This window comes from Pogona vitticeps, chromosome 7, assembly GCF_051106095.1.
Source record: "Pogona vitticeps strain Pit_001003342236 chromosome 7, PviZW2.1, whole genome shotgun sequence".
Lineage (NCBI taxonomy): Eukaryota > Metazoa > Chordata > Lepidosauria > Squamata > Agamidae > Pogona > Pogona vitticeps.
The window spans coordinates 27812204-27824868 of NC_135789.1; the positions used below are offsets into that span (position 1 = coordinate 27812204).

General features: G+C 44.7%; 1 protein-coding gene across 2 annotated transcripts in view; it reads left to right on the forward strand.

The window, feature by feature from the left end:
* Nucleotides 1-12665, forward strand: part of NF1 (neurofibromin 1) — a 150447-nt gene that overhangs the window by 20743 nt on the left and 117039 nt on the right. For both annotated transcript variants that reach the window (XM_072978480.2, XM_072978481.2), the window contains exons 7-17: nucleotides 669-744; nucleotides 1567-1724; nucleotides 3217-3390; nucleotides 4997-5116; nucleotides 6330-6404; nucleotides 7754-7885; nucleotides 8616-8750; nucleotides 10301-10414; nucleotides 11266-11345; nucleotides 11868-11991; nucleotides 12496-12651. In XM_072978480.2, the coding sequence (XP_072834581.2) occupies nucleotides 669-744; nucleotides 1567-1724; nucleotides 3217-3390; nucleotides 4997-5116; nucleotides 6330-6404; nucleotides 7754-7885; nucleotides 8616-8750; nucleotides 10301-10414; nucleotides 11266-11345; nucleotides 11868-11991; nucleotides 12496-12651 (1344 nt within the window). The remainder of the gene's footprint in view (nucleotides 1-668; nucleotides 745-1566; nucleotides 1725-3216; nucleotides 3391-4996; nucleotides 5117-6329; nucleotides 6405-7753; nucleotides 7886-8615; nucleotides 8751-10300; nucleotides 10415-11265; nucleotides 11346-11867; nucleotides 11992-12495; nucleotides 12652-12665) is intronic.

The following is a 12665-nucleotide window of genomic DNA, read 5'->3' on the forward strand; positions in this document are numbered from 1 at the left end:
AATTTTATCGCAGAGAAAAGGTGGGAGATAACTGGGCTAGAGCCAGTTTTAGTCTTACTTAAAATTCAGACAATTGTTAATTCTTTTAAGCAAATGGGACTTGAATGGACAGCCAGTTGAGCAGAAGTTCTGTCCTAATACCTAAATCAAAATTGACTTAAAGTCATAGAATCATGGAGTTGGAAGAGGCCTATGCGGCCATCGAGGTCAACCCCCTGCTCAAGGCAGGAATCAAAATAAAAGCGGATCTGACAAAGGCTTGTCCATTTTCTCTTGAAGGCCTCCAGCGTTGGAGCGCTCACCCCTTCCTAAGGTCCTGGGTTCTGTTGTCGTACTGCTCTAACAGTTAAGATGTTTTTCCTGATACTCACCTGAAATCTGGCTTCCCATAGCTTGAACCCATTATTAAATGTCTTGCTCTCTGGGATGATCGAGAAACAGTTTCTGACCCTCCTCTGTAGGGCAGCCTTTCAAGGATTTAAAAAGTCCTGTCTTCTCTCTCCCCTCAGTCTTCCTTTCTCAAGGCTAAACATGCCCGGTTCTTTCAGTCTTTCCTTGTAAGAAAGGTACATTGATGGCACATGATTATTATTATTGTTGTCGTTAAGACTAAATCCACAGTTTAAACAAATAGTGCCAATTAACGATGACACCCATTTGTTGTATAGGCATTTTGGAACTGGGTGGAAAACTATCCGGATGAGTTTACCAAGCTGTACCAGACTCCACAGACTGATCTGGCAGGTAAGGCCTCACCTTTTCCCTTTTCCCCCATCCTCTGAATAGAAATTTGCTTTAGTTGTCGCTAGGTTTCGGAGGTTACCTACTTCTGCTTGGCTTTGCTGAGACTCATGGAATTAAAAAAAGATTTTAAATAATAGAAACAAAAAATTACAAATAAGCAAGCACATCATTTGAAAGAGGAGCTCGTTGACATGTTTTTTTTTTTGCACGTTCAACAAATTACTTACGAAGGCTGCATTCAAAGGTTCTCCCTCCTCTGAAAATTAAAGTGGCACAGAGCACATTCGTTGTGTGACCAATTTCTCACCTTACAAGAAGGAGAACCTGCTGCGGGGAAATTTTACTCAGCTGCTCTTATACGGTGGCATACCTGATGTGATTCTGGTCCATGAATTCTTTCCATTTCCTTGTAAAACAGTCCTGGTTGGCTGCTGTCCTTTCATCTTGTGGCAGTGAATTCTGCCATTTAGCTGTATTTGATTTTTTCCCTCTGTCCTGACTCTCCCACCATTCAGCTTTAATGGCTGATCCTAAATTCCCTAAAATCAGTCACAGAATGAGTTGGGATAGATTCCGAGATCCACGTAGCTCAACTCCAAGCCAGTACAGTAAACCTACAGCTAAAGTGTAAAATTTTAAGAGGAATCTCTGAGGGTCATGCCGAACTTGTGCAAAACCTTCTTCAGCCTTCACAGTGTGCAAAATTCTCTTTTTATTTTTTTGCGCAAGGAGCGGGAGAGGTTTCAGCTTTGGCGCATGTCAGCCGCAGCGGGAACTCTTGTGTCCATTGTGGTATCTTTTTGTCTCCTCTCTTCCTTGCAGATTGTGCAGAGAAACTCTTTGATTTGGTGGACGGGTTCGCGGAGAGCACGAAGCGCAAAGCAGCCGTTTGGCCGTTGCAAATCATCCTCCTTGTGTTGTGTCCGGAAATCGTCCAAAGCATCGCCAAGGATGTGGGGGACGACAGCAAAATAAACAAGGTGAAGAAAGCAGGAAATGTCTTCCCTGCCCAGTTGCGGTCAAGCTTTTATAGATCTAAGCATGTGGGTTTGTGTGTGTTTTGTTGTTTTTAAAAAGTTTAACGAGGCTTCGTATTTGGTCAAGCTGGTCTGGACTAAGAAGCTCTTCTTGTCTGCTCCCTCTCTTTTCTGAACGTGTTGTTTTCGTAAATGAAAAAAAATTGTAAGTAGGGCAACATTCAGAAGTATGTTTTCCACTTGCAGTTGAAAATGGTGGAGTGATGGGTCTATCAGTGAGAAGGATTCCTCCAAGGGAGCCTTGGGGACATTTTTCAGCCTTAAAAGCAGAGTTTAGTTTCAGGTTGGAAATTTCAGGGGGTTGATTTCCAGCAGTAAAAGGAGCTGAAGTCGCCAGAGAGGGAGGAAATCAACCTGTCTGTTTTAATTCGAGATTTAAAATGCCAGTACTTGAGCAATAAAAGACACATTTCAGTGTTAGAATGGGGTTACCCATACAAAAGTTGGGGAATCGTCCCCCATCTCTCTTCTCCTCAAGGAGAAGAGAGATGGGATTTTCAGGGGATCCATCAAGGATTTACAAGTTTCACCTCCAGAACGTAGAACGATTACTGGTTTTTAGGTGCCCTGGCGCTAAATTGTGAAGGGTTTGAAACAATAACTTTATATTAAACCCAGAAAAAAAAGGGAAGCCCATGCATTCATAGTGTAAATACAATTTGCAGCCTTCTCTAAAAAAAAAAAAAGAAAGCGAAGTGTCAAGGGACACCTTGAAATTCAGCAAGCGTTATTTGCTGTGTATTGTCATAAAGTGGCCTCTGTCTTCATCATCGGGAGCCTCTAAACAGTGAAGGCCTTTTGCCACAGGGTGACACTGTTTTGAAATCTGAGTTGCTTCGGACCGAAACGGTTTCTCTGCCAGTCTGGTAGTCGGGTTAAAGGCGCCATAATGTTGAAAAATCAAAACATGCCAACCCTCTGTCCAATATGAATGGGGCGCACTTAGACCTACTTTACCCTGCATCATTTTGGGGGCTTCCTACAGAATGCTCCCCATGGGGAATGGATGCATATTGAAAACGAACATGCTGGGATATGAATGGATAGACAAAAGTTCTTCTTTCTGTCAGGTTCATATTTTGTGTGCAGTGGTTTTTTTAAATTATTTTTTTCGGCGCTAGGAGTATTAAGTTATATTCATTCTCCTAGTGAATTCTAAGTGCAGCCCACAAAGTTATCATGTAGGGAAATCTGCTTTGACACGGATCTCGGATTTTAAAAAAAAAGCTGATCATCATTATCTTCGGTCCTGAAGTAGGGCAGGACGAAGATTGTTCTGAGAATCTGTAAGAGACGCTTAATAATAAAAGCCAACGGCGCCCCCAAAGCTAACCTTCTTGTCCTCCAGCTCAGCTACTGACAGTTAAGGAATTGGAACCTAGGGTGGCTTTATAAAGTTTTCTGTCTCTGGTTGATGTGTTTCCAAAACCTGCAGAAGCTATTTTTGGACAACCTCCGGAAGGCGCTGGCAGGCCACAGTGGAAGTCGGCAGCTCACTGAAAGCGCGGCCATTGCGTGCGTGAAGCTGTGCAAAGCGTCCACCTATATCAGCTGGGAAGACAATTCCGTCATTTTCCTTCTGGTTCAGTCCATGGTGGTGGATCTCAAGGTAAAAAAAGGGGGGAAGGCAGGACCAGAATCCTGTAGTGTATGTGTATTTATTTATATTTGAAATAGTGGAGTGAAATGCTTACTATCTCAGTATAGAGCAGTCTGTCAACAAGGGATAAAGGAACTTGTCAAAGCATCTCTCCCCAATATCGTGGTCCCCAATCTTGGGCCTCCAGATGTTCTTGGACTACAACTCTGAGAAGCCTTCAGCACTACCTCTTCTGGCCAGGATTTCTGGGAGTTGAAGTCCAAGAACATCTGGGAGGCCCAAGGTTGGGGACCACTGATCTACCGGACCCACCAGGTCCTCCCAGGCGATGCTTCTTGGTCTTGCCACCAAGAGGGAGGCCCAGAAGTCTTCTATGAGGAGCAGGGCCTTCTTCGCGGTGTCCCTGATTCTATGGAACCAGCTGCAGTCGAAGCTATGCCTGGCCCACCTCCCTGCTATAACGTTCAGAAGGCAGCTTAAAACACTGCTCTTCAGAGAGGCCTTCCAGAATGACCCTGGCTGACGTTGCACCTCTGTTTTCGTGCTTTTGGGGAAAGCCCCTTTGTCTTCCTGGTTTTAATGGCTTTGTTTTTTAAATAGTTTTGCACATTGACTAGACAACTGCTTCACAACATTTAGACACATAAGTACATCTAAAGATAATAGAATTTCTGGCTTCCGTAGAGGTTCCAGAAATGGAAGGACCTGCCCACTAGAATAAAAAACTCAGCAAAATTCTGCGTCTGGGGCACAAGCTATTGTTTGGGGGTGCTCTCGGAACGGAACCACGGTCTGGTTTGTCAAGGCAGTCTGTTTCTTTACGATCAAATCATGGCCAACTGTGTTAGCCTACTGGTAAAAAAGCAAACGCTGGAGGGCCTGAGGGTTGGCCGAGAAACTTGAGGCATTAGAAAAGTCACCCTCAGAATGTATCCACTTCTCCAGCGGTGTGAGCACCCACATCAAGAACTGCTTGGGGGTTCGATGCTATCTATTTGTGGAATGCTCTCGTTCTCTGAAACGGTTAGCCAGCATGGACTGGAGGATTTTGCAAGCTGTTGTCCATAAAAGCAGAGCTTTTAAGGTCTGCAAGAACTGGTCCCAGTGTGTGACTGGAAATGGTCCACTGGGAAACTCCGTGCCATGAACCACCAGATGAAGGGTGCAGGGTGAATGGATGTTGGAGACCGCAGACCTTCTCGCATCCGTTGTCTGGTTACCGGTCCTAAGGGACAATGAAATCAACGTTCATTCTTCCATCTAAATATCCATCTCAGTCCTGAATATCTGTCACAAAGGTGGGATTCCTTTCACCAACTCCTTTCCGTGTGCCTTTATTGCAAGGTGTGTGTCTTGCATCTGCTGTGAGGAGGGTGAAATGTGCTCACGTTGGCTAGATCTTTGGGGGATTTTAGCCCAGCGAGATCTTTGTGCATCTCTGGAAGTGATGCATGCGCAAAGGCTCATGCTTCGCTGCGTTTTCTGAACAAGCCAGCCACTTTCTCACGAGTCGCTCCCTCTGCGTATTTAAAAATATTGAGCTCATTTATGTCTCCGGTCCTTTTAAAAACAGAGCTGGTGGAAATAACCTCCACGCTTATTTTCTGTTTTATAGAACCTGCTGTTCAATGCAAACAAGCCTTTCTTGAGAAACCAGAACGCCGACATCGACCTCATGATCGACTGCTTGGTGTCCTGCTTTCGCATCAACCCGCACAACAACCAGCACTTCAAGGTGAGAGGGGCCGGGGGCTCGGCCACCACGTGCGCTCTGTCCCGACTCCGGTTTTGATCCGCTGGATACGAAGGATGAGTTAGCAGCAGTTCAAGCGTTCATGAATAATAGAGATTCCATTTCTCAGCGGTCACTGTTTTGAATGTTTCCTGGAAATCTATTTTTAAGCTGGCTCTTTTTTCGGGACGCCTTCTCATCTTGCTTTTTATTGACCTTTAAAAAAAAAAATAACCGAAGAAGCTCTAAGTAGTCTCTCATCTAGACCCCTGTTCTGCTTTCGTTTCTTTCAAAAGCAGCCACCGGGGCAGGTGCGGACAGAAGCCATCAGCAGCCTTTTGGGTGCAATATTAATAAGTTGCTCGCTGATGTTCACTTCAGTTGTGTCCTGCGTGCTTCCGTAGAACCTTGAACCGCTTATGAGGGAGAATATGGGGCTGCCCTTGCAAGGATGTCCTGCTGGGAGGCTTTCTGTGTACAACTGATGAACCGCCATGTACACAGGCAGCTAAGGCAGACCTTGGGTCTGATTTATGAGCCTATCCAGGTTTGGAGGTCATCCTCTCTCTTGGTCCCACCACCTTCACAGGAGCATTTGGTGGGGACATGGGAGAGGGCCTTCTCTGTGGCTGCGCCTAGTCTTTGGAACTCCCTCCCACTGGAGGCCAGGCTGGCCCCATCTTGGCTGCCTTTCTGCAAACAGGCGAAAACCTTTCTCTTCAGGCAGGCTTTCCTTTAAATCACTGGTTCTTAACCTTGGGTTACTCAGGAGTTTTGGACTGCAACTCCCAGAAGCCTTCACCACCAGCTGTCCTGACTGGGGTTTCTGGGAGTTGCAGTTCAAAAGCATCCAAGTAACAAAGGTTAAGAACCACTGCTTTAAATGACTGGTTTACCCAGGGGAGTTTTGAAACGGATTATTTTATTCTGTTGTACTTCAGCTTTTACAGTTGCTCTTATTTGTAAGTTTTAATTTGATACCAGTTTAATGCTTCTCAGTATTGTAATAACTTATTATTTAGCTTTTGACTCTTTTAACACTGTAAGATCCCTTGGATCCTTTAGGGTGAAAGGTGGCATATTTTAAATAACAACAACATTAATTTACCCAGTACTCTTACGTTCTTGTGTAGAAATCTCTGGCAAGTATTTACTTGTTGGTTTATAAGATGCTTATGAGAAGAAGCTGTCTAACCCATCCTTCCTTCTCTTCTAGACTTGCTTAGCACAGAATTCTCCATCAACATTTCATTACGTTCTGGTGAATTCACTCCACCGGATAATCACAAATGTAAGTTTTCCAGCTGCTTGAAACAATTCATGTCAAGAGATGGGCACGAACTGCCGATTCGGCAGTTCGTGGGGGTTCATTTATTGTCCAAAGAGGTGTTTTGCATTTCCCAGACCCGCTTCCACTAGCTGGCATCCACTCAGGAGATATGCCTAGGAAGTTCTGAACACTTTTTTTTTTGGCCAATAAATGAACTTCTGAACTGTCAGTTCGGGCCCATTTCTATACATGCCCCCAAGGCACCGGATTTGACACTGCCTCAAGAAGCAGGATAAGAGTGGGGGAACATAAAGGAGTGATCTGTTGAAGTCAAGTGAGCAGTTAAATAGGATGCTTGCTGGTTGTGTCCAATGAGCGCATGAACTCAAGGACAAGAAAAAAAACATCAGAATCACTCGTTCTCAGTTTCCTTGTGTATGGTTTTCAAAAAACTGATTGTTTGTCAATCAATTCCTATTCCATCAAGTGGTAGATGCCACCTAATTACAGCATGCTGAGTGTAAAGGGAACTCTAGGGAGCCATTAACCTGATTGAGGGATCTGGATTTGGCCATAAGATCACACACATCCGGATGTGTACGTTCCCTCCAGCTTTCTTTTATCGTGATTTACCATTTATGTCGTAGTGGTCTGTGGGAACCAGATGTTAATTGGGACCTGAGTGAACTAATCTTGAGATTTTGAAAACAGTTGTAAAATAGAATTTCAAATCATACATTAAATGATACTCCATAGCTTGCCCTGTACTTGCTGTGCGCATAGACCACACAAGGAGTAGACATGAGCTATTCGTATCCCTGGAGATATGAATAGTGGCCCCGCAGGTGCCACGGAGGCCCGTTCCCTCCCCCACAGAACCAGCCGGTCCACTCACCAGTCACAGAGTGGCGCTGAGTTCTGTTGTCACTGTACCCAATCTCAGGAGGAGCCCGGCTGGCTCTTCCCCGCCTCCCCGCTCAGCCCATGAGTGGTCGGCTGTACGGGGAGGCGGGGAAGAGCCGGCCAGGCTCCTCCTGCGATTGGTGCAGTGACGACTACAACGGAGCTGAGCGCCGTATGCAAGTGGTGAGTAGACCAGCCGAAAGTTTCACAGCTGCTGCCAGAGTAGCATTTCTTTAAAGCAGGGGCAGGTCATCTTCGGGCTGTTATGTATTCTGTTTAAGATATATGGAGACCCATAGTGTTTGCCCCTCGGCTTTAAGCTCTTTTATCAAATTGGAGTCTCTTCGGACAATCAGAAGGTCAGGTGGGCGATCGTATTTAAAGATCGCCTGGTGAACTACATGCTGCGCCTTGTCTTAGCTTTCCGTTCTGTGACTTTCTGTTGTTCCTCCCTTCTTTCTTCCTAGTCCTCGTTAGACTGGTGGCCTAAGATTGATGCCGTCTATTGCCATTCCGTGGAGCTCCGCAGCATGTTCAGCGAAACCCTCCACAAAGCTCTGCAGGGATCTGGGGTTCACACCCCGATTCGCATGACCCCGGTGAGTCCTTGAATTTTTCCCCCTCTCTCTTTTTTTTTTTCCTTTAAGAAGTGTTTCCATACTTGAGGTTCTGTTACCACGGGAAGTAGTAAAATGCCATCACTGGCGTTCTCACATGAACTTTCCTATGTGTCCTAAGGCGATCGGATGCCCTCGCGAAGCCTTGGGATTCAAGCTTTTATCTTTTCCAACCTGCTGGTAGCTGTTGTTTAAAATTACAGAAGTTGTCAGGGACGGAAGGAAGGGATTAAAACAAACAACCATCCTTTCCCCCCGAAAATTAAGCAAAGTAAGATTGAGTTGGGCTAATGGCGTGGCTTGACAACTAGCTACTTAAATGGCTGCAGCCTTGCCAGGCCATTGACTGGACATCTATCTATATCTCACTGTTGCTCATCCTTTAGGAGGTTAGTTCAGGTCGCAGTTAGTTCAGGAGGAGCCTGGCCGGCTCTTCCCCGCCTCCCCGTACAGCCGACCACTCATGGGCTGAGCGGGGAGGCGGGGAAGAGCCAGCCCGGCTCCTCCTGAGATTGGGTGCAGGTGGGAGACTTGTCAGGTGAGATGTTTTAAGCGGTATTTCCCCCCACATCAGCAGTAACTGGGGATTAGTTCTTCCTTAACATGCTTTAAATAAATAAATAAATAAATAAATAAATAAAAACCGTAAGGTTGGAATCATCCTATCTTTTGGACATTCATATAATGTTGTTGGTTCCCTCCCCCCCCTCAGAGTCTTACATTCAAAGAGAAAATGACAAGCCTTAAGTTTAAAGAAAAGCCTACAGACGTCGAAACCAGAAATTACAAAGTCTTGCTGTTATCCATGGTAAAATTGATCCACGCCGACCCGAAACTCCTGCTCTGTGTAAGTAAAAAGACGGCTTTGAGAAATGTCTTTCTGATACATACACGCCTAATTGGTTTGGTTTTTTTTTTAAATGGGGCTTTCAACCAAAAATATGTATTGACTTACTCACATGGAGATCTTAACAGGCAGAGGAATAGTGGTTACGGAATGGTTGTTGTGGGTTTTTCGGGCTCTTTGGCCGTGCTCTGAAGGTTGTTCTTCCTAACGTTTCGCCGGTCTCTGTGGCCGGCATCTTCAGAGGACAGCACTCTGTGCTCTGGTGTAGTTGGTTTTGGGAGTGCAGCCTTCGCGAATATAGTGGTTACGGAACCCTGCAATCTTTTAGGGTGATGTGATGTGGTTGTTGCTTCTGGGCCACCCCATCCAGAAGCAAAAGGGCCCATAGCATTCCTGATCCTTAAATACCAATGGCAGTTGTTTGCAAAGTGTACTCAAACGGGGCCTGTTTTTTATTAGTACAATATTCTCCCCCGATTTTGAAGAGTATGTTAAAATCACTCACGTTAACTCACCCATTCCTAACCCCCACCTTTACCTTGTTAATTATTGCTTTTTGTGGTCCTGAAAGTGGCTGTTTCAAGGGCCACACCCCTTCATTTCATTGCTTTGAGCTGTTTTTTTTTAATTTATTATATATTTTATTTATTTTATTTATATCCCGCCTATCTAGTCGCGAAGACTACTCTAGACTTGCTTAGGATGCTTGGGTCCTGCTTGCCCCATGGGGGAACCCATTTCAAAACTGACGTTTTCAAGCCATTTGTAATGTAGCGTAAAGATGCCCTGTTCATATGGGGTATGTGTGTCAAATTTACCCCTGACGTACGTTTCAGCCAGCCCTCCCCGTCCCAGCATGCTTCTCCCAGAAACCTTCACCACTTAGTTATCATAGAACAAGATTGGCACCAAAACAATTCTTTACACAACACGGCAAAAAAACACAATTGATGCCGCTCAAGTCTCTCTTTGCAACTCTGCTCGTCACGCCTTGGAATAAATATCCACTATAGAAAAACAAAACACTCTCCTCCCGCTCTGATCCTTTTTCCGTTCCCAAAGTTTTAACTCCTGTTCCACGGGACCCAGAACCTAATCTTGCCCCTGGCCCAGGCCTTCACCTCTCTCAGAAAGAGCCTGGCACAAACTAAGCTAAGTGAACATTCATACTGAATGAGCGTTGACCCGTTCCTTCTTTGTTGCCCTTTTTACCACCATCCATTGAAAAAAGGTCACCATCCACCCCATAGCCAGAAGGAGAAGGATGAGAGTCTGCCTCTCCCTGGTAAAATGAAGGGCCCCCAGGTTTCCTCCCACCTTTTTAGGGTCATGTTTGAGTAAGCCCCATGCTGCTGGGTGTCTTGTTTTCAACAGACCTGAATGGGCTTTTACGGTAAATAACCAATGCATCAGTTAATCTTGTTACAAAATGGTGAACTCAGGCGTGATGAGTCTTTGGTAGGTACATGTGCAGGTATAACGTGACATGTAACAAACTCCTTTGGAACGGTGGTTCCACGAAGCTGACATATCTCTGCCTTTATATACAGAATCCAAGAAAACAAGGGCCTGATACACAAGGCAGCACGGCTGAGCTCATAACAGGACTTGTCCAGCTGGTGCCACAGTCCAGCATGCCCGAAATAGCACAAGAAGCCATGGAGGTAATCAATGCTACATCACTGGCATTCAGGCCCATTGTTTGGACAAGAAAATGTACGTTGGTTCCTGCAACCTTGTGTTAAAACAGATGCTGGCCCATTTTAAAAGCTGAGCCTTTGGGTGGTGATGCCGGGTTGTATTTTTATAAGAGTGCCATATTTTGAAATAGGAATTGAATGAAATCTAGCATGGAATGTGATCTTCATATATTGCCTAAATGCCTTATCTATGGTTTTATTGTGTGGCTAATAAAAGCTTATACAGTGGGAAAACAGATACTGTAGGACCCCACTATGTTGGATTAGCATCTGCCAATCCACTTATTGGCTGCCTGAAAATATTAAATAAAAAACCTCAGAAATACATATTTTTATGTATTTCCCGGGTGTGTTTACCAGAACTAGCCACTAGAGGGAGACAGAGACCATGCATTCGTTGGGGAGGCTTGGAACCGATTCTCCTCAGATGCTCCGTTCTGCTGTACTGGCTCCTCCATATTGGAAATGTCAGAAATAGGGAGGAGAAAACAATACTGCCATTTCCGGGTCCTTCTTTAAATCAAGGCACTTCCCAATTACTCAGCTCTATGTCTGATGGTGTTTTTTAAACATGTTCATGCTCTCATGTATAATATTTTGATTTCCCCCCTGACATCTTCCCCTGAATTCGGGCACATGATTTCTTGACAGCCCTGTGTATAGAATGTCATGTGGTTAATAAATAGAACTCTTGAAAGCCATCTTTTCTGTGACCAAATGTCTTGATTCCTTCAATCTCTACTTATTTATATGGAAGAATCGGTATTATCCAATTTTACATTAATGAATAAGATTCCCTGTGTTTGTATGCCCAGGCTTTGCTTGTGCTCCATCAGTTAGACAGCATTGATCTGTGGAACCCAGATGCGCCAGTTGAAACATTCTGGGAGATCAGGTGAGCACCTTTCTTGTCTTGGGCACGATGAAGCAGGCTTTCTCCCCTCCCTTTTCTGGGCTCTGGATCATCTCTAGAAGCCCTCTTAAATGCATATCTTTTAAAAACGCAGTTCATCACTTTTCTTCTGATGCCAACATGTCACTCAGAATGGCTTACATCATTTAAAATGATGATGAAATGCAAGAGTATTCCATAAGGATAGCAAGATGCTCATGATGGCAGTTTCACCAAGTAAATATAAGGAATAGCGGATGATCAGTCTGATAAAACAAATATGTCTGATGTTCTGTGAAACAGTGCCATAAAAGAGCACACGTGGATTTCTCAAGGAAGAGAATTCCACAATTCCAGGACATTTGCAGTATTTCTTCTTTCTTTCTCCCTCCCTCTCTCTCTCCCTCTCTCTAGCCCACACTGTTGTAGTGAACTGCTTTTGTGAAATGTATCCATTTGGGTTATGAAAAAACATTTCAGTAAATCGCTAACAAAGATGATCTTCCTAATTTCATGTTCCTGCAGTTCGCAAATGCTGTTTTGTATATGCAAGAGGCTAACGAGCAATCAGATTCTCAGCAGCACAGAAATCCTCAAGTGGCTGAGAGAGATTTTGATCTGCAGGAACAAATTTCTTCTGAAAAACAAAGTAAGTGAATGGCTTGATGGCTGTTTGAAGGATGAAAAAAACCAACCCAAACCCCGAGGCTCGCGTTGAGTTGCTCCTTTTCATAATCTCTTGGGTGCCTTGTGGAGAGCCAGAGGATTTGACTAGCTCCAGCTAGATGGAACATTCTCGCTCAATAAAGGAAGTGAAAAATCAAATACGTTTTCTTAGCTTTGAGAGTGGGTTCTCTTCACTTGTCAAGGAGATACAGATCTGTACAAAAGTGCCCTCACTCTCTCATTGTTGTTTAAGAAGAGTGGCTTTCCTCCTATGAGTGAGTCAACGTTTAGCACATCATACGCTGGCTTTTAATGTTTAAGACCCTTTTCACCCAGATAAGTCCTGTCTAATGGGTTTTTGTTTTCTCTGTTCATAAATATGCTTCCGTATCTCCTTCTCTTTCCTTGTTTTCTCTTGCTTTAAGCCCTCTTTGCCTTAGAAAAGTTGGGTGACGGCAGAATGATGTTTTCTTCCCTCTCTCTGTAGCAATCCGATAGGAGTTCCTGTCCCTTTCTCTTCCTTTACGGGGTAGGATGTGATGTCCCCGGGGGCGGAGCTAATCAAATTTCTCTTGACCCCGACGAGATGATGCGCTGCCTCCCGGGAGCGACACTCAGGAAGGGCAAAGGGAGCTTCAGCATGGTAAGTGGAAGCCA